A 20374-nucleotide genomic window follows, 5' to 3' on the forward strand; every position below is an offset into this window, starting at 1 on the left:
AGCGAGAGCGAGCACAGGCAGACAGAGTGGAAGGCAGAGGCAGAGGGAGAAGCAGGCTCCCCGCCGAGCAAGGAGCCCGATGCGGGACTCGATCCCAGGACGCTGGGATCACGACCCGAGCCGAAGGCAGCTGTTTTCTCCATGAGGGCCCAGACTGCTGTTTCCTACTCATGGGTGTTTTCTTTTGCTGGATTGATTGTTATTAACCGTGCTCCTGGCTTCCCCTTCCTTGTTCCCTTCTGACTCTCATCGCTGTGGACTGAGTCCCGGGAGGCTGGTGCTGCTGGGCGAGGGAGAGCCCTGCTCACACATCCTCAGGGCGGCCGGCGTAGCACTGTGCTGGCTGCTGTCGGAGAGGACCCACAGCCTGCCCTCCGGCAGCTTGCCTTCAGGGGGAAGCAGATGGGAAACAGCAGGGCATGTGTGATCGCACGCTGGAGCGCAGTAAGCCCAGTAGGAGCAGATTTGGGTGTGGTTTGGGGAGGGTGCAGAAGGCACCTGCCCACAGTGAGTTAAAGGTGGCAGAGAGAACATTCCCTTGTCTTTTTGAGCAGATTTTCCACCTAAGACAAAGGAATGACTATAGTCGGGACAGTGAAGGCATTTCCTGGCGCAAGAAATTAAACCGAGGTCTTCTGGGAGGGAAAGATGGGTATGCGTGACCGGGCACTTCCTCATGTTGGGGCGGCAGCCCCCAGACTTGAGGCAGTTTGGTGGATAAAGTGGCTGTGTGTGTGAACAGTGCCTGCTGACGCCTCTTCTCTCCTGTCTTGCAGCTGGGCGGGGATGAGAAGGTTCTGGAGAGCTGCTTGAGCCTGGGCGGCCACCGAGCCCCTGTGGTCACCGTGGACTGGAGCACGGCCATGGACTGTGGGACGTGCCTCACTGCGTCCATGGATGGCAAGATCAAGCTGACCACCCTGCTGGCTCATAAACTCTGACGGGACCGCCCCCACCCCCGAGGGACACCCACGGAGGCAATGTTTTCCTGTTATCCTGGGGGAGTGGAGTGACGGGACCCGAAGACAGAGCACTCTGCTTCCTGCTCCTGGCCCCTGTGGAGACTCCTCAGGGAAAGACAGTCCAGGGAACTCTGGCTCTTTCCAGCAGCAGAGGCCGGACAGGAGCCATACTGAGTCATGGCACAAGTGCCCCCAGAGACCAGCGTGCTGGGCTGCGCAAGGGGCATGCTTCAGGCGGCAGGGACGAAAGTTCAGGAAGCAGGAGATGCAGCATGATGGCTGCTCTCTTGGCCCAGGAGGGAGTGACAGTATTTTGTATATATTTGCTCATTTTTCCTTTTTTTTTTTTTTTTTTAAAAAAAAGAATATTCTCGTGGTCACCTGGTATCTCTTTCTGGAACGCGTACATGCAGCAGAGCGTCTCCTTTCACCCTTTGCCCTTGGAGAGGCAGATGTTCCAACAGGAAGCTGGTCAGCTTCGAGCTGAGGCCCTGCGTGCCAGGGGTTGCCAGCTGTGGGGCTGAGCCGTGTGGAGGTTTGCTTGTTGCTTTGCCTTAGAGCTAGGTGTCCTGTCTCCCACCGCCGGGCTAGGTAAGGTTTGTGCTCTTCCTCTTTCTTTGGGCTGCAGTCAAGGAGGTCATAGTGTTCTTTTCTTCTGTGCATTGGTGGAGTTTCTCGAGATGAGGTTAGGGTCTGAGGCCTCTGACTCCAGCTGCCCTGTCCACCTGGGTGGGGGTCCCTGTCCCTTTGCCACTGCGGCTCCGCTTGTTCTGTCTCCTTCACATCTTTGAGGTGGACCGGAGCCAGCCGCCAGCACCCTCTGCTGGTGGACAGTGAGAGGGCGGGAGCCAGTGGGCCAAGCTTGCTTTTCCAGGGAGGCGGGCAAGGGGTGGGTCTCCTGCTCCAAGGGCTGACGGGGTGGCCTTGGTGCCCAGATGCTCCGAAGCGCCATTGTAGGGCCTCTTTGGGCTCCACCCCAGTTCTGGTGGTGCAGGCATAGGGGGGTACTCCAGTTACCTACCTCTGGAAAATCATGAAGTTGGTACGAAGGCCTTGGCTCCCCTTCTGTTGGGATTTGCAGTGAGAGTAGGGGTTTATGTGGCTCAATTATGCGAGAACAACAGAGACTGATAAGTGGTTACTTACACATTTTTACCGATTTCTACCTTGGTAACCCTCTCTTCAGATGAAGAAAACCAAGACTTGTCCATTTACAATTGTCCCCGTCTTCTGCACTGAAACAGCAAATAATCTTCCCCACAGATTCTGTAGGACATTTAAGAAGCTGTCATGTGTTTCATTTGAGTGAGAGAATTCACTGTTTAACCTCGAAGTTTTGTTTCAGTTTCTCTTTATTACCCATTCTCTTCTCAATATGGTCTCCACAGCTACCGGAATGACTTTAAGGATTGCAATGAAACAAAGAACTCTTGAAAAGCTTTGTCTTCTCTCTTTTCCTTTATGTTCTGGGCTGGACATCCACCTCCCTTTTGTTTTGGCTTTCGCTTGAGGTTCTGTGGGGTTCCACAACACACTGCCTGAAAACACAAAACAAAACCACAACGCTGACTAAAAACAAAACAGAAAAAACCCAAATCCCATTCACCTCTGACCTTTTGAAATTAGCAAATACACGTGGCCAAACCTGCCCCCTCCTGGCCCGTTTCTGTCCAGCCTTCACTCCATCCTGAGTGCTGGTCAGGCCACATTCATCCTGGCATTTCTCCCTGGGCCACCCAGACCCTCCAGGATGAGCTTTCATCCTGCGGTCAGTCACATCAAGACTTGAATTTCCTTCTCCTTCACAAGAGCTGCTCGGCACCTGCCCAGACTCCTCCCATTCTTTTGGGCAAGGGCAGGTTATGGGGAAGCTGTCAAGCCAGTGTAGCTCAGGACCACCCCCCTCCCCAGCCTGCATATCTGGTATGTGTGTGGCTCCTGGCTCTAGCCTGGGCTGCTTGAGAGCCTCTGCCTTGCTGTCCGAGCTCTCTGCTCTGTGCTTACTGCCTCTGCCAGGCCTGGGAACATGGCTTTCAAAGCACTTTAGCCGTTGACTTCAGCCTGTCCAGATCCCACAGCTCCGGTTTTCTGTTCCCACTTGGACTTCTCTCCCTTCAAACAGAAAGCTGCTCGTGCAGATGCAAAGGTTTCCTGTTCCTCAGACCTCATATTTCAGCCGGTGATGGGAAGAGGTTTTAGGGAGACAAATACGGAGGCAGCGATTCCACTAAGTATTTTCTGTTCCTTTATTCACACAACAAAACAGTGCTTCACCAGTTAGACCTGGGTTTGCCTGGCTCACAGCTTGAGAGCAGAGGACCCTGGAGGTCAGCAGTTCTAATACTTTTCGCAGAACCAGAGAAGCAGGGCCTGCCCAGTGTTGCCCTCCGGAAAAGACTGGAGGCAGAGTTCAGGTTCAGCCTGCAGCTAGATGACCCTAGTGCACAATGGGTTGATTTTGTGACTTGAAACCATGGATTAATCTCCTTAAGCCTTGATTGAGTGAAACATTCCCGGCCCAGCGGGTGAAAGCCCTTTAGAAACCCCAAGCGCCACACAACTGGAAGAGAGCTTCAGGGTCCTGACTCCCCAAGCTTGGGCTGGAGCTCCCCTGTTGTGCACCTCTTGGGTATGGAGGGTAATTACCATTAGCGGATTTGTTATAAATCACAGTTCAAAGGGCTGTCTTGATAATGGCACATTTTGGGGTCAGACAGTTCTGATCATCCTTTTATCTTGAAGTGCGGCAAAAGAAGGTTCACCTGTGACTGCTTGTGCTTGTGAGTTTTGTCATGTCTGTGACCTGGAGGTTTCTTTGCTGTAAGCTGAGTTTGATTTTAACTAAAACTAGATGCTAGCTCCACGTGTCCCCATTAGTGCTCGGCACCAGGCTGAACCAGGCTGAACCACCGAGGACACCTGGGAAGCTTTGTGGAGCTCTCGCTCGAAGAGGGAGCACCTGGCCACCGATCTGAATGTTGAGTGTTAGTGACACCTACTTCCTTTAAGATGACATATGAACAGGCTTTCTTTTCCTGCATCCAAGGGGCTCACCTTGTCCCCCTCCCCCTGGGATGTGGAGCCCCACCAGGGAGAGTTGACCTTGATCCCTGTGGGAATCCTGAGCTTTAAAAAAGGCAGACCCTCCTCCCCCATCCTAATTTCTCCCTCTGCGGGGCCGAGAATTGACACCCTAATAAAGACTGCCTAGCAGACCTCCAGTGGAGCCGTGTTTGGGGACCATTAAAGAAAAAAATATTCTATTAAATAGAAAATCATTCGTGACACTTGTTAAAAACATCAGGGCAGACTTTATTCAGGGGCGGGTACTACAGTGGGGTTTTGTAGTAGGGGAGAGCCATCAGTCTTAACTCTGGATACAGCTAGGAGAAGGGACTTGATAGCTAAGGAGCAGGGTGGGGGCAGTGGATGGAAAGTTGCGAAGAGGAAACACGAGGAGTAAGGAGGGTCGAGGGAGGCGGGGTCTGGCTAAACCCAGCGCTAGGATTCTTGCTGAAGGCAATCTCAGTGATCAGACATCACCTGGAAGATGGTGAAAGATGAGGAGCCCGCCCAAATGTGAAGGCAGTCAGGATTGGGGCTGGGGGGTCCTGGCTAAAATGGCTTGGTAGGATGCTTGCTAAAACTGCACAATGCAGAAGGGGGCAGGGACGCTCCAAAGGCGGGGCCTAGATGACAGCTCAGAGGAGCTGCAGCCGAGTTTGGGCCGGGAGAGACTGTCAGGCCGCCGGAACGCAGGCGAGACCCGGTCTGGCGGGGACGCCCACGGAGCGAGCTGCCTGCAGGGGGCGCGCCGGCTCTCCGCACGGGCAGCGGCCGGGGCCGGAAGTGCCGAGGCCGCGCGGGGCGGGGCGGGAAGCCCCGGCGGGAGGCTCGCGCCGGCCGGCCGGAGCTCCGCCCTGTCCCCTTACCCGGAGCACCCGGGCCGCGAGCGAGCGTGCGGGCGGCCTCCGTCCCGCGGTCAGCCAGGCGCCCCGTGCAGGTCCACGTGCCTCCCCTCCACTCTCGCCCCCGCAGGTTGGCACTCGTCCGGCCGCGGCCGGGGCGGCCGGGGCGGTGCAGGGTCCCCTAGGCAGCGGCGGGCGGTGGCTTCGGGGGGTGCCGGGCGCATCCCGAGCGTGCGGGGCTGGGTTTCCCCAGGTAGCGCGGGCTCCTTCCGGCTTCCCGGCCCTCCCCGCCGGGCCTCAGCGCTCCTTGGAGCCCCGGCAGCGTGGCGTCGGTTGGGCACTGGGTTTGGCCTGCCGGACCCGGCTGCGAGCCCTGGCTGGCCATTTCAGACTTCTTTGAAACTTTGTGCACATGCAGTCAGTTCCTCGTTTGTAAAATGGGTTTGATAATAACTGCCTTGGGGTCGAATGGATGTCGCTCCTTAGTTGTGGGAACGACTATTAGCTTAGCCTGAATTCTGACAGCAGCGGGGTACCTTGGCCAAGGTCTGTCCTCTGGCCAGACAGGTTAGGATGACGTTCTGCTTATTTTTAAGTTGTAATCAGCCTTCTAGATGAACAATAAATGATTGTGATTCAGAGAGGGGTCCCTTGTTTGTGGTTGACCCTTTTTGAGGCAAACTCTATTCCAGTAAAGTCCTAACTAGGCGGAGCCCTGAGCTGCTTTCAGGGTTGGCTGGCAAGTGGAAAGGTTTGACTTGTACCCTTTGAGCCCCAGGGTGGGGACTGAGCTTTAGGGGGAGGGGAGAAGAGAGACCATTAGATGAGAGGCTGCCCTTGGGTCTTTGGGATTCTCCCATCCGGGAGCCAGCTAAAATCTGGCCAGTCAGAAGTACCTTCGGATTAAGGGAGGGGGTGTTGGTTGGTTGGTTGATTCAACCTTCCCAGGGATCAAAATGGACTTGGGGTTCTCTGTAGCCACACCAAGGTAGAGGAAATGGAAAGTCTGGATTTGGGGAGATGAGGGAGAGATAGGTTAAGGGTAGGAGAGGCAGGGCACCCTGGGGACAGCAAGCATCTTGGATGATAGGAAGAAGGAGAGTGGCCCATCTTAGTGTCCTGGGCCCTGCTCTTTGCCCCGCTAACCTGTGGCCTGTCCTGACCAGTAATTACAGTGGCTGACTGGAAGTATCCTAACTTCTTAGAATTCACTGGACTTTGTTCTTTGTAGGAATTGCAGTGTGACTCCCATGCAGTGTGACACACAGACCTGTAATTCCTGGTGTGATGAGAGTGGAGTTTGCTGTCCTGAATTCGAAACGCAAGTCATTAAGCCTGGCCCCTGACTCTTCTTCAGGAGAGAAAAGAGAGATGGGAGACTTAAAATCTGGGGATAAAAAGAGGGTCCTTCCCACATGGATGACAGCCCAGGAGGCCGAGAAGAGAAAGGTGGCAGTGAAGACCCCCAAGGGGAGGAGACCGGCAGCTCAGGGGGCTGCCGCAGCAAGGTGGGACAACTTCCGGCTGGCGTTCCCGAGAAATCAGGAGAAGGGAGGGCTTGGGGGCATCACAGTTGCTGGGGCTGAGCCTTCCGGTGCTGGTGGAGCAGGGAGGTGGGTGGGTATTTCAGCCTGGCAGAAACCTCTTCAGCTCGCAGGCGTGCGGTCTGGGGGGGTGAAGTGGGCCCTCCCCTCACAGGCCCCGGCTCTGCGGGTGCATCTCCTCAGCCAGGCCCTCAAGGCTCAGCTCCCAGGCGGTGCTCCCCTCTGGCTTGTACACGTTAACCAAGTGCTCAGAGATGCCAGTTGTCCAAAATGCCACTTTCTTCATTTGCACCAAAAATTGTGACCCCCCCCCAAGTGGTCTAGCTGAGTGGACCAGGGTCCAGTCTCCCGTGGGCGGATCTTCAGGGACAGACAGAGGAGCAGTCACTGGGCCAGTGTGTAGTCAGAAGCTGTGGGGGCAGCTATTTGAATGGTGGTAATTTGGGGGAGCCTTCAAGCTGCCAGGAAGGGGGGGGTCCCTGCATTCTCCTAGATTGGACACTGCAGTGCCCCCTCCTTGGCTTTTCCTTTTCTGTGTTGTCCTAACTGACCCACATCCCTTCTGACTTACAGTCCTGTTCTGTGCTCATGGGTGTAGGTGGGCATCAGTCACGTCTTGGCCTGATGATCTGTTTGATCAGCTGGTGTCCATTGTGCGGGGGGCACTGGCTGTCAGGAACTGGCCATCATGCCCTCCTTCAGACTGGAAGGCGGCAGCGGGTGGGGAGGCCTAGGGATGGGACTCTTTCATGTTCTTCCCTCTCGTTAGACCTGAGACCCATGTGTCCCCATCCTAGCATTATGACTTCCTTTCAGACTTGCCACAGCGAGGACCGTGTACTGCATGAATGAAGCTGAAATGGTAGACGTCGCCCTGGGGATCCTGGTTGAGGTAAAGTCAACTGTGTCTCTTCTTACTCTTGGGACCAGAAACTGGACTGGGCCCTGGTGAGAGGCAATAAAAGAGACGTCTTGCATTCTCAGGCGGCCTTGGGGACCCCTATCACCTGTCTTCCCATTTCCCCCACCTGGCCCTTTTCTAGCACTTCTCTCAAGGTCGCGCTCCCCTTGGCCTCTCCCCGTGTGAGGTGGGACTTAATGTTTGGGGCTGGACACCTGCGGAGGGAGCAGCCGTGGGAGGGAGAGCCGCTGTGTCTGGGCTGACTGTGCTGGCGTGTGGAGGGCACGGGAAGCCTTGAACTACTTATGTTCTCTGCAGGGTCTCAGTTGGGTGAGGTGACTTCGTACCGTTGTACTTCTCCTTAGCCCACAGCCACCCACGTCTCCTGGCTTCTGAGGCAAATAGTAATTGTACCGCCTTAGTGTTGTGTAGTTGACGGGGTACTTTTGTATGTCATTGTCTCATTTAATCCTTGCCGTCACCTGGTGGCCATTATTTCAGATATTATCCCCATTTTACGGATAAAGAAGTTGAGGCCCAGGGATGTCTCCTTAGTTACATAGCCAATAAGTGACAGAGCTCATGCCCACATTCAAGTTTTGTATCCCCTGCTCTTTCCATTCTGTCACCCCTGCCTTTCCAGATGTTTTTCCTGTTTTTCTTTTCCACTCTGGTATTCCTCGGGCCCCTGCCCACGTCTGTCCCACATTGGTCTTGACTTGTACAGGAGCTGTGGGGGCCAGGAGGGAGGGCGGCCGGAGGAGAGGCTCTGATGGGGGAGCGGGGCCTGACCCGGTCACACGCTGGCTTCACAGTGGCTTCTGCCTCGCCGATGGATAAACCCGCACATTCACGCGGGAAATAACATAACGTCTGTTTTGCCTGTCATATCTCCTACTTCCGCAGGCCCGGAAACAGGAAAAGCCCTTGGAGTCTCCAACACTGGTGGGCGCTGATAAGCCAGAGCTGTCCCCAATCCGCTCAGCTTCGTCACCAGGATCCCCGGGGAGTAGAAGTGAGGATGAGGACATTGGGAAAGACGCCCTTCCTCCAGGCCTTAGCCCTCCTCAGGGGCCCCCAGGGTCTGACTCTGCGTGCAGCGGGAGCCCTGAGGACGATGAGGACATGTTAAAATATGTCAGGGAAATATTTTTCAGCTAAGGGACAGACTCCCCAAGACTTTTACACAGGCCGCTGGAGGAAGCTGGCTTTCCCTCCCGGCCCGGGACCTGCCCAAGGATACCGACGCCGCCCGGCCCCCCCCTCCCTGGGCTGGGAGATGCACCGCGGAGGGGAAGCCCAGGAGGCTCTAGGCCTTGGGACCTGTCACGCCGAGTGTGTGGAAAGGAGGAGCCAAGATGAGCTTCTGTTAGAATTTCTCTCTGCACTGAGCATCCTCTGCTCGGAGGGTCTCACTTTATTCACTTCCCAGGTTCAGGGAAAGGTGGACATGGGGGTCACACTTATTGGAACCAAAGAGTCAACTTAGTAACTTTGAAAGAAGAAAGTACAGCTGCAAAGTTCCCGGGAAGCCTGACCGTTTCGTCAGCGTGATCTCTCCCTGCAGAGGAAGCTTGTTCTGAACCGGGTTCCCCTCACCTGTGCACCCGGGAGGCAGGTGTCCCGCCCGCGGTGCCCTGCTCGGCCTGGGCTCTGGACGGGAAGGCCTCTGCCCGCCGCACTGCCGCCTTCTTCCACTCGGGCGGCTCAGCCTCGGCCCCGGGGCAGTTGTGAAGCAAGAGTGGCTCCGGAGTCCTCAGGAGACGGCAGACCAGATCCCGCCGGAGTCAGCCTTTCTGTCTCTGTCTGGGGGGCTCCGGACAGGCGTGGAATGGGGCTGTCGTTTGCTGTCCGGGTTTTCTGATGTGCAGGTGCGGAGAAATACAGTCCCCCAAGGCGAAGGTTGTGCTTTTATCCTTGGTGCAGTTGCGGTGGAGGAGGGAAGAGGGAGGTGCAGCCTCTGTACGTCCGGGCGGCTCCGTGCGCCTTCCTCCCCTGCCCTGGGATCTGGCGCGTTCTGTTCCCGACTCCCAGGGCACGTGCGAGGAATGATTTGCCCGCTGCCGCCCCGTGGCATCTGGCTCAGGTCCAGGAGCCTTTCCAGGAGAGCCCTCAAGCCTCCGAGGCTTCTGTTTGTGCCCACGGGTTCTGTCTGTGGTGAATCCCTCAAGGGTCCCTCCTGGGCCTTCGGGAGTGGTATTGGGAGAAGGGCTCCGCACGTCAGACCCCAGAGCTTGCTAACCAGCGCCCCACGGGACACTGAGGCACGCTCTCTCTCTCATAATGTTCCCCGTTTGTTGACATAAACCTTTCCTGGGTTCTAGTCTGATATCTGGCCAATTACCCTGGCAATCAGGCCTCATGAGGGCAATTCTCTCCCTGTTCTCCTGAGGACAAGGTACGAATGGCTTGCTCAGATCACTGTGTTAGAGCAGGAGTTCTCTGGACAAGGAGCTACGTGGTCTGGGGGTGTCGTTGGGAACCTCAGAAGTCCCACAGGAAGGACAACCCTGCACAAAGGTTGTCCCACCATTGCTGCCTCCTGACCTTCTGGACCCTGGGTACCCCCCTTTCTCTGAGGTGGGGCCCATTTGCTAGGGCTTGAGATCAGCATTCCCTATGAAACAGGCTGAGAACACACCCTAGCCCCTCAATTTTCTGGCACCTTCTCTGAGCATGGTTCAAACTGAACTCTTGCAATCACACAAGCCTTTAGATAGAACTAGAAGCTGTCCAGCTTGCTCTTGTCCTCCGCCCTCTGAGGGAACATGACCGTGGCCATAAGCAAGAGGACAAGTAAGGCCAGGGCAGTGCCCAGAGCTAAAAACCCAGGCCCCAGGAGGGAGAGCCCGAGCCACTTCCAGGTGTAGGTGAGGAAGAGGCCCAGGCCACTGGCCAGCAGCAGAGAGGACATGGCCAGGAAGCCCACCGCCAGCTGCCACTCTCCCTCGCTGCCGTTGCGCCGGGCCAGGAAGAGAGGCAGGGGGACAAAGAGCGCGAGGACCAGGGCCCCGTACACACCCAGCCTGGCCAGGGCCAGGCCGACCCGCGGCACGCCCAGGGCCTCCAGCTCTGGGAACTGGTGGCACCGCAGGGAGCCAGTGCCCTCGTCCCACAGGCAGAAGTTGTAGAAGCCAATTCTGAGGTTGGGCCAGTCCGCGAGGTTGCCGGCCTTCCAGAGCAGAGCGTAGAACAGCAGGGAGATGACCACCGCCGCGACGGCCAGGAGGCCCAGGAACAGCAGCTGCTCACTCCGCCTTGGCCCGGGGACGGTCATTTTCTCCTGCCCTTCGCGCGGCTGCCTTCCTGTGACCTGAGGGAAGTCACATCCGTCAGGGCCCAATCTCCCTCCCGGCGTCCTCACAAGCTCAAGTTCTCCCTTCTGGAATTCCGTAAACACCTATGGCAACCTTCCTTCCAACCCCAGCGGGAAGAAGAAGTTGGAGGGAACCTCCAGGCAGGACCCACTCGGTGAGTCCTCAGCGGCCTCCCTGGGCCGAGCTCAGGGGAGGCCCCTTCCCCCGCCCCAGGCAGCTGGGAGGGCCTGACATGGGCTCACTGAGGCCCTCTGAACAGGGGCTTGGCTGCACTTCCGACACCACAAACCACTGGAAACGTCTGTGAGGGGGTTTCTCAGATCCTGACGAGGGAGGGCTTGGCGGGGGTGAAGGAGAAGCCAACAGGTCCTTGGGGGCCTGAAGAGGGGCACAGAGCTACAGGCACAGGGATCCACGGTTCTCAGGGCAACAGCAGCACCACCGGGAGCTAGAAGAACCACCACCAGTGGGACCCCAACCAGTGCAATCAGAACTTCTGTGGCTGGGGCCAGGCACTGACTGTTTTGGAAGCTCTACAGTGTGCCCTCATGTGAGCTGGGGTTGAAGAGCCCTGCTCAGTGTCCTGTCCTGTGAGCCCACCAGCCCTGCGCTGGGAGTCCGGACGCGTGAAGACAAGAGGCCACCTGGTAATGCAATCACACAGTCCTACTCCCTACTTTAGACACTTTCTAAAGTGTCTACCGTTTTTTCCTGACAACAGTAATTATAGAAATCTTGGAAAATAATTTTTAAAAAGAAAAAATATAAAAAATAACCTTTTATCTCACCACATACATAGAAGCACTGTTAATTTTCTACCAATATTTTGTTTCCTATGTGCTGGTATATTTTTAAAATAATCATACGGTTGACCATAATGATCTTCTCACTGGATACTGTGAACCTGTTTTCAAAGCTGTTAAATAGTCCTCAAAACCATGACTAATGGCTGCATATTAGCTCCTGTCATAGATTTATCCGTGCCCCTGTCAGACAACTTGTTTCCATTTTTCACTGTTACAAGTGACAGGGAAGATGCTTGTAGGATTCTGTTTTTTTCTTAAGCTAGATCTCTAAGAGTACGGTCCCTGAGTCAAAGGCAGCAATATTTTTTAGTGATTTTATTGCCCAGCCGACCTGCAGAAGACTTAAATGCAATATACACCTTCCTCATCGTGTTTTGAAAAATCTTTTCAAACCGTGTTTACCTCAAAGGACCCCTCCAAATTGACCTCTACAGCAGTCGTCTGCATACAATACCTTTGTGTTTGCAAATCTTCCACTTCGGAATGACGGCCCAGAGCTCTGGAACTCAATGCTGCCAGCCTTAGAAGACACCAGGTGTTGGGGACAAACCAGAGTGACATCCAGCGCCAGGGACACTGGTGTAGCCAGAGGGTAGCGTCTGGAGGGTCCCCGGGGAGGAGCAGCCCCTCCCTCTTTCCCACAGCTGACTGGAAGGAAGGGGTGTCTGACCACATCCCTTATTTGTTTTGCAAGAACAGAAAGTGCCCAGAGGGAGAGAAAGGACACGTACTTGGGAACAGGATATGGGGCCGGCCTGAGGGAGGGGGGACTGTCCTCGTGTCCCTGGGCCACTGCACCAGACACCACAGACTGGGCAGCTTAGAAACAGCAGACTCGGCTCTGGAGGCTGGGACGTCCGAGAGGTAGGTACTGGCTGATTTGGTGGCTGGTCAGCCTACCTCCTGGTTCATAGACGGACATCTTTGGCTGTGCCCTCACAGGACGGAAGGGACAAGAGAGCTCTCTGGGGCCTCTTGATTTTCTTCGGGGGGCTCTTCCACGAGGGCTCTGCTGTGAACCTAATCACCTCCCAGAAGGCCTCACCTCCTGATACCATCCCACCGAGCTTAGGCTTCAACATGTGAATCTGGAAGGTCACAATCATTCACTCTAGCAGGTGGCTGCCTTCAGAGGACAAACACGGAGAATAAAGATTTATCAGCAACTCCTTTGGCAGAGAGCGGGGCCACTGCCTGGGGGTGAGGCTGGGGCCCAATAGAACAGAAACATCAAGCTGTGGGGGCAATGAGGTTTTGAGCCTGTGAGCACCTGCACACAGGCCCCTGCCCATGGCTTCTCCAGGGGAGCTCGGAGATGGGAGAGCGCCGGGCTATCCCCGAGGAGGCCCCTCCTTCCATAGTGTGTACTGACCAGAGTCTTGGGAAGCCTGAATTAATGAAAACAGGAGGCTGAGGCCGTTTGAATGCAGTTGGAGCTTTGTGCTGCGACAGACAGCAAGACTTACCAGGTAAGACAAAGGTGTCTTTAGGCCCGGTGTTGTGAGATTAGCATAATGGGGGTTCTAACCAGTCTGGCCTGTGGTGCAGGGGGCGTGGGGGGTGCGGGACAGGGCGAGGCAGGGAATCCCCAGCAGGAGGGTGTTTTGTATGGTTTTGGATATTTAACAAATGCTTGTAAAAACCTGTATCTGTGTTTTTAGTGGGTTTAGGTATCAGGGTGTGGAGAGGATTTCCAGGGCTGGAACCCTGATTTGAACAAGTGTGCTGCAGAAAGTGAGGTCTGGCCTGCCTCCGCTGCCTTGGACCCAGAGGTGGGGAGCAGGGGTGGCTTCATCTGAATGCTCCCTCTTGCTGCCCCTGTTTCGGGCCATTAGACATGGGTTAAAAAAAAAATCGCTATTATTAAGCATTTTCGACTAGAAGACAGCCCCGGCCCCTCCATGCCACAGACTTGGCCTCTGGAAGGGGTGGGAGCGCCAGTCTGGCCTTTGTTTTTGATCTCTCTCTTCCTCAACTGCCGTTTGGTAGGTTCTCAGCTGAGAGAGAAACAAACTGCAGCTGGGAAGCCCAGAAGTGGGTCTGCGGAGAAGGTGGTCGCCCCGGCGTCTCTTCTCCCCCCCCCCCCCCCCTTCACAGGCGCAGAGTTCAGTCGCAGCTCCTTCGCCTGGAGTTCGGGGTCACGGCCCCCTGGTGCCCCTCTGAACTTGCACTTCTCTCCGAGGGGGGCCTGCTCCCTGTGCTCTCCACCCTTGCTGTGCTCAGGCACCCCCCACCCCACTGCTGAAGTCCGACCCTGTTTTCTGCCTCTAAATCCTCCGGATACCGGCTCCCTCTAGTTTGCTCTCCGTTTTGTCCCAAATGTGGGGTGATACACACTAGGAACTTTTGAATGAATGAATGAATGAGGAAGGGAGGGAGGAAGGGCCCTGTGGCATCCGTTAGGAATCTCAGGCACGTGTCCTAACAAGCCAGCAAAGCTGCTTGAGGTGAGGGGCGGGCTGTGTTTGGTGTCTTGGACCTGCGGTGCACAGTGCTGGGCCTCCTGCTGCTCGTGTCCTGTGTCCTGTGGGACACTTGGACAGGCTTCAGGACCTCGTGGACTAAGGCTGGAGGCTGGTTCTAGCTTCTTTGTCTAAACGTCTCCAAGTGAACGCAGATGGATGTTCGGCTACAAAAGCCTGTGGCCCTCTCCTCTGCTGCGCCAGGAGCCCATCCTAGCTTTTTTGGCCTTTAACGATCCTAGCAGTCACATTCTCGCCGCCATGAGCTTTTTCATTCCCTTTCACAGTAAGCCTTGCTTCCTTCAGAGGGGAACCCAGCAGACTGCTGCGTCACTGCTGCTCTTTTTTAGCTGAACTTTTCCCCGTTTATAATAAAGCAATAGATGCCGATCGAAGAAAACTAGAAAAATATGCAAATGACTAAAAATCACCTGTAACTTCAGGTTGAAGAAGCAACTCCTCTTAACAACACATTTCCTTCCATAACATTGTTTTACACAGTTGGGCTTGCGTAAATATGTTTGTATCCTGCTTCGTAAACACCATGATAGCGCGAGGACATCTGTGTAGGTTACGTTGTTCGACATTATTTTGTCAGACTAGAACTAATGCTGAGGTGAATGGGGGTGAACCACCACCTCCTGCCATGGGCACTTGCTTCTCAAGACCACCGAAATGTCCTCTCCAGAGTCGTAGAGTCAAAGGAAACCTTACAAACGGTCCTAGTCCCATCGTCCCCTTCCACAGAGGAGGGTCGGTAGCTCTGGTCTCCACCTCCGGAGCGTGCTTGGACCCTCTCTGTGATCCGCTAAAGGACCCGCAGCTTCATCACTACGGGACCCTGCTGTGTCCCGACACGGACCCCGCACTTACTTACGGCTTCTCTGTTGTCCCTGCTCTACTCATGGCTCTCAGTATTACATTTTCATCTTATGCCAATGATCAAGATTCCCACAAAACTCCCTTCTCCTCTATTTTGTCTTGTATAAAAACAACCAAAAAGACCCACCCTCATCCTTTTTTTTTTTTTCAATTCGTTCTTCCTGCCCACAGACTCATGACATCCAGTACGCAGAGCAGTCGTTCCGCAGAGCTGGGGCTGAGGGCTCTCGCCATCTCCTCGATTCCCACCTGCCCCGTCCCTCAGGACGCCCCGAGGGGGCCTCACCGAGCGCCCCTGCACGTCTTTCACGCCCGATGACCGTTTGTCCAGCACCCGCGGGAGGTCTGTTCCGCTCGCTAGGTGTTCAGTGAGCCCTTGGAGTGTGGCCCACGGTGGGTCATCGGGAACCCACAGACAGCGGCCCCTCCAGGAGCGTGCGCCCTGCACTCCGGGACCTCCGACTTCCTCCCCCAGGAACACTAACCTCTGCTCTCCCTGGGGGGTTGTGCGTCTTCTGGAACGTGCTACGAAGGGTAACTTTGCTACCAAGGGTGCCGCCTTTCGTGGCAGCATGAACAATCACCTGGCCTTCTTCCTGCTCCTTTAGGAACCGGACGTCTCCTACTAGTCTTGCTCCCTCCCCACTTCCCCCCACCGCCCCCCCCACCCCAGCTTCCACTACGGTGGCTTCTGCTGTATTTTCCAAGAACTTGAGGCAAGTCAGGGCTCTGGCACTTGCTAGTACCTCTGCCTGGAATGCTCTTCTGTTGTCACAGGTCTCCCTCCCTCGCCTCCCTTGGGTCTCTGTGCGCCAATGTTGCTTTCCCGGGGAGGCCAGACCATTCCCCCCTCCTTGCACCTTCACCTTGCCTGCCCCCCCCCCAGCAGCCTCTAGTGCTCCCGGAGCCCCTTGCCCCCCCCTCTGCAGCTTTTTACCCTCTCCCATTCTCAACCTTTTCTTGTCGTACCCCCACTCGGATGTAAACTCCATGAGGACCAGGACTCATCGCCCGCTCATTTTCATGTATCTCTAGTTAGCTGACTGGCTGTTTATCTACCAAAAATCTATCTTTCACTGTTATGTCTCCAACCCCCAGGGCCACCAGGCACAAGGCAGACACTCAGTGACCGAGGGACACGTGAATGACTGAATGGGCTGAGGCAACAGCACACCGAGGTGATCAAACTCCCGGCCGTGTCTTTTCCTGCCCACTCCTCTGTCCTGGTTCTCCTCCTTCTGGCCCTTTTATTCTTCCCATTTCCTAAATGTGGGCTCTCTACAAGAATGTCCTCTCTTTCTCAGATCTGTTCTCTGAGCCACCAGCTTCCAGAGCTGAACACGGAGAGGAGGACGCACGAGATGTGGGCACAGCTGGGTCAAGGGCAGTGGCCCCCGCCCCCCACGCCTGCCCAGCACAGCCAGAGCCAACGGACTGCCGGGTAGAACCTGGACGGTATCACTTTGTTGTCTGAACAGAAGCTTGAAAGAGAAAACAGGTGGGTTACTAGGTGGTTATCAGTTAAAAATTCACCTCCCGGCCTTCCTGTTCATTAATGATTTAAGAAAGCTGGAAATGTGTCCTATTTCCTTTGGCAGAGATAGGAGCGAGCAGAGCTTGCCCTGAGAATTCTCTCTGGTCAGTGGAAGGCGTAGAGCAAGCAATCTAATTTGGCTGAGACCTTACTAGTAGTTAGAAACAGACCAGCATCTCGCGGGCATTTACTCTGAGCGAGCATGGGGAAAGTACTGCTTTGTTAAGTTCTCCAAGAGCCCTGGGGGAGCCGCTCTGTGGTTCTGATCTCCGTTTTCCAGAGGAGAGCCTGAGGCTCAGTAAAGGTCAGGCATGTCCCCACTTCCCCACAGCAGGTGGATGGTGACATCTGTCAGGCAGGTTGGTCGTCATCACTGTGGAACCTGCCTCCCCCAGCCCGGCACGAGCCTGCTGAGGCCCGGGGCGCACCGTTGTCCGTGTTTGTCCTTCACGTAGAGGAGACAACGTGGGCTAAGGCTTCTGGGCACAGACGTGGCAGCTGCGTGTCCTGGGGTCAAATCCCAGGCTGACCGCTTACCATCTGTATTACTTAACATCCCAGGGCCCGGTATTCTCATCTGGAAAATGGGTCTACTAGAACTTATTTTGTAGACGTTATAGGAATTAAATGAGGTGAATTTATCTTCAGCATGTGGAACATTACCTAGTAAGTACTATTTTAATTATTATTACCAGAGAGAGGAAATGGAAACTCCTAGAAGTTAAGCCCAGAGCACCACAGCCCGGCAGCGGTCAGACGCTAGAGGAGACAGAAGCAGAGCTCCCCCCGAGGACCTGCAGTCCTGGAAGGGTCTTCAGCAACGTCTGATGCAGATGCTGTGTCACACAGGGACGGGGAGGTGAAGGGCAGGGGACGTAGAGCCGGCCCACCCCGGCGCAGGTATGGGAGCTTGGGCCTGTGGTGTCGCAAACCCCCACCCCCACCCCAGGCTGGGTGAGCCACGTGAATGGAGAGCGAAGCCAGGGAAGTTAGCAGAGTAAAGCCAGCCAGTCTGACAGGGGAGGAGCTTAGCTGTCGGAGGAGGGGGCCTGGCCCGACTAAGGCCCCTTGGGCTGAACACAGGACCAGTGTGTTCACCGCTGGGGTGTGGCTCTGACAAAAATAAAAAGGGAAGAAGTAGGGGAAATGTGTCATATTTCCTTTGGCAGAAACACGAGCCCAGGTTCTTAGTTTTCAAAACTGGGCCGCAGTGGTGCCTCCCAAGTGTGTGCAGTGCGGGGCAGCTGCCCGGGGTGGGGAGGGGAGAGGCCCCACAGTGGCTTTTTACGCAGTGTGCGACAGTCAGATGTCCTTTATGCTGCGCGTTAATGAAAGCAGCTTCGCCCACAGAAATGGGACCAGAGCACAAGACTGCACTTGGGGGTCAAAATCATGGGTCTGCAGACCCCCATGTACATAAGCTGCTCGAGTTGGCCGCGTCTGGGGTTCCAGCAGTGCCACCTGGCTCTTGGACCATCTGTTTTGCTGCTTATTAGCCCCTGCAAGCAGATGATCCAGCTGGGAGCAGAGGTCAAAGACAGTTCTGAGAGCGAAAAACTCCTTCTGAAGGCGTGTGTGCCTGTGCCTTGGGCCCGCCTGCATCTGGTGGTTAGCGGTGGGGCTCCACAGCCGGTTGATGGGAGGCTAAGACTGGGGTTCACGGGACCAAAGCAGAGGGCCAAGGCGAGTAGTACTGGAAACTAGGGCTGCCGCTGGCTGTTGGGTCTCCTGCCTGGCCCTCGCCTACAATCCTGACATGAGAGCCACAGCCCCCCTCCTACTGAGGGGGCCAGGGTTTCTCCTCTTGTGATGCCATGAATGGCATATTCTGGATGGTTCCCTCTGTCACAGGCCCTGAGGAATCAGTAGCACTCTGGGCAAACCAGGGGCCTGGATTCACTGAGCTCACTTTCTTGTTGGGAGAAAAGGCCAACAGTACACTTTTAAAAAACATAATGGTAACTTCTGGAAAGATTTGGGAAGGAAACAAACAGGGTGAAGTAAAGGAGAGACAGCAGCAGGAGGAAGCCGTTAGCCTGGATCAATGGGTCAGGGAGGGCCTGCGTGGGGAGGAGACATCTTGGTTTGAGGCCTGAGGGACCTGAAAGAGCCCTCTGGAGTCTTCCAGAGCCTTCCAGGGAGTGAGGGCCGTAGCTATAAACACCTGGTTGGGAGACGAACAGATTTCCAGGGCTGGGGTGCCTGCAGCCCTGTGACAGAGGAGAGGGGACGAGACAAGTCTGGACAGGTGAGCTGTCCCCAGTCCCTGAGGGTCTTGTAGGCCAGGGTGACAAGTGTGAATTCTATCCTTCTAACCAAGTGTTCCCTTAACTCACATCCCTGTTCCCCCAAACCCAAGGAGCTTGGCGCCCAGATGGCAGGCAGACCTGGGATTTGGGACAGACGGAGTGAAGTCCTGGGATTACCTCGCGCACATCCTGCCGGCTGGGCCTGCGGGAAGCACCCAGGCCTACCTGAGTGTGGTTACACCCCAGGGTGGGGGCTGGGGGCGACAGTACTAAGGCCTAGACCTTAAGCTTTGCAAGAGGTCTTTAGGGAGTTGGCTGAAAGGATGGTTAAGTTTCCCAAGAACTTCACCTGAGTCTTCTCAGGGCAGGAGAGGGTTCTTCCCTGGGGAGTTTGTAATACATATGAAAGGGCTTCAAGCCAGGCACAAAATAACCCTGAGAAAGTAAATCACCCCTAAACTGAGTAGCCAATGCTGTGAGGCCTCCCCCTCCAGCCTTCAGGGCCAGATCTGGGAGCCTGAGAAAGCCGGTCTTGGCGGGTGTGGATGGGCTGCCTGAGCAGAGAGCCGGGGCTGCGGCTCCTTCTGGCCCTCCGCCCTGGGGAGCACCCCCACGGCCCCGCTGCGGCCCAGCAGACAGACGGCAGCTCCCCTCACAGAAGCGCTGGGCGGCTGGGGACCCCCTCCCAAAGTCTGTTGACATCTAGGCTGGGGGAGACCCGGGGATTCCTTCATATCACTGGGCCACGACATGGAGGCCACAGCGGGGCCCAGACCAAGTCAGCCTGTCTGGGAGGCACCCGTCAAGGAGACCTAACTCACACACACACAGAGCACGGCCCCCAGTGCGCTTCCGCCAGCTGGCCGTACCCCGCAAAGCGGGACCTACCAGCCAGTCGTGCCCACGGCTTCCCACACTGCTCTTTTCTCGGCCATTCGCTCTGGCCCCCAATCCCACGCCAGCGCTCCAGGCTCCGCGAGGCGCTGTACTCCCCCAATCCACGGCTCGTCGTCCCTCACATCAAGGAAGGGCAAACCCATGACTGAACGGTTTTCATTTTGTCATTTGACAGGGCTGAGAACGCCGAGGTGCTGTCAGCCCCGGGTACCAATCTCTGAGGACTCTCAGTTCTAATGAGAACGCGCTGTCCGTGGATTCCAAGATCAAACCTGCAGGCAGGTTACACTGACTACATCACTTGAAGTTGTACCATTCTGATGGCCACGGCAGGCTAGAGTCAGCGAAGTAATCCCCGGATCCAGTTCCCAGGTGGATTCCCAGACATAACAGGGGAAATTGGATCCCAACCCCCCAAATGGTAACCCCCCAGGGGTACTGGGAGGGACTTCTGGAAGCGGGAGTATCTCAGAAAAGCCGCACGTAGGAAGTTAATGTGTGATAAAAGTGGCATTACAGGGGCGCCTGGATGGCTCAGTGGGTTAAGCCGCTGCCTTTGGCTCAGATCACGGTCTCGGGATCGAGGCCGCATCGGGCTCTCTGCTCAGTGGGGAGCCTGCTTCCCCCCCTCTCTCTGCCTGCCTCTCGGCCTACTTGTGATCTCTGTCAAATAAATGAATAAAATCTTTAAAAAAAAATGTGGCATTACAGTTCCATGGAAGATTTCCCATTAACCAGCACTGGAGCCGTCAATGAGCTAACTGAAAACAGAACAAAACTGGTATAAGTCCTTGTCTCACGCCACAAACCGAAATAAAGTTCACATGGATCCAAGCGAGACATGTAATGAACAGAAGGAAAGAAGAAAAGCTCTAGAAAAGGGTGAAGATTTGATCTATGACTGAGAAAGAA

The 20374-nt window shown here is 55.5% G+C and overlaps 3 protein-coding genes and 1 long non-coding RNA gene across 11 annotated transcripts in view; 3 read left to right on the forward strand and 1 right to left on the reverse strand.

Moving 5' to 3' along the window:
• Window positions 1-3859, forward strand: part of WDR91 (WD repeat domain 91) — a 30045-nt gene extending 26186 nt beyond the window's left edge. For all 3 annotated transcript variants that reach the window (XM_032304366.1, XM_032304367.1, XM_032304369.1), the window contains one exon: window positions 777-3859. In XM_032304366.1, coding sequence (XP_032160257.1) covers window positions 777-941 — 165 coding nt within the window. In that variant the 3' untranslated portion in view covers window positions 942-3859. The remainder of the gene's footprint in view (window positions 1-776) is intronic.
• An 86-nt stretch (window positions 3860-3945) lies between these two features.
• On the forward strand, window positions 3946-14349 carry CYREN (cell cycle regulator of NHEJ). Of its 6 annotated transcripts, none has more exons than XM_032304380.1 (6): window positions 3946-5000; window positions 6102-6378; window positions 7231-7306; window positions 8222-9472; window positions 10434-13210; window positions 13428-14349. In XM_032304380.1, the coding sequence occupies exons 2-4, from the start codon at window positions 6158-6160 to the stop codon at window positions 8474-8476; spliced, it is 552 nt and encodes a 183-aa protein (XP_032160271.1). In that variant the 5' UTR covers window positions 3946-5000; window positions 6102-6157; the 3' UTR covers window positions 8477-9472; window positions 10434-13210; window positions 13428-14349. The 6 variants fall into 6 exon arrangements, with proteins under 6 accessions (XP_032160271.1, XP_032160269.1, XP_032160267.1 ...); XM_032304378.1 differs by lacking the exon at window positions 13428-14349 and having other exon boundaries at window positions 10434-11973; window positions 12138-12653; XM_032304376.1 differs by lacking the exon at window positions 13428-14349 and having other exon boundaries at window positions 10434-11279; window positions 11848-12653.
• On the reverse strand, window positions 8685-10617 carry TMEM140 (transmembrane protein 140). Its single transcript, XM_032304375.1, has one exon. The coding sequence runs from the start codon at window positions 10590-10592 to the stop codon at window positions 10038-10040; it is 555 nt and encodes a 184-aa protein (XP_032160266.1). The 5' UTR covers window positions 10593-10617; the 3' UTR covers window positions 8685-10037.
• A 409-nt stretch (window positions 14350-14758) lies between the features above and the next one.
• Window positions 14759-20046, forward strand: LOC116568728. Its single transcript, XR_004276746.1, has 4 exons — window positions 14759-15125; window positions 15881-15960; window positions 16087-16280; window positions 17012-20046. It is a non-coding gene; the product is annotated as an uncharacterized LOC116568728 (long non-coding RNA).
• The last annotated feature ends 328 nt before the right edge of the window (window positions 20047-20374 follow it).

This window comes from Mustela erminea, chromosome 11 (genome assembly GCF_009829155.1).
Source record: "Mustela erminea isolate mMusErm1 chromosome 11, mMusErm1.Pri, whole genome shotgun sequence".
NCBI lineage: Eukaryota > Metazoa > Chordata > Mammalia > Carnivora > Mustelidae > Mustela > Mustela erminea.

What these genes read in the sequence shown, in the direction of transcription:
- CYREN (XM_032304380.1), top strand. Translation starts at nt 6,158, where the DNA reads ATGAGAGTGGAGTTTGCTGTCCTGAATTCGAAACGCAAGTCATTAAGC. An exon ending in CAGGGGGCTGCCGCAGCAAG is followed by an intron (nt 6,379 to 7,230) that starts GTGGGACAACTT and finishes ACTTCCTTTCAG; the next exon opens with ACTTGCCACAGCGAGGACCG. An exon ending in CCCTGGGGATCCTGGTTGAG is followed by an intron (nt 7,307 to 8,221) that starts GTAAAGTCAACT and finishes CTACTTCCGCAG; the next exon opens with GCCCGGAAACAGGAAAAGCC.
- TMEM140 (XM_032304375.1), bottom strand. Translation starts at nt 10,592, where the DNA reads ATGACCGTCCCCGGGCCAAGGCGGAGTGAGCAGCTGCTGTTCCTGGGC.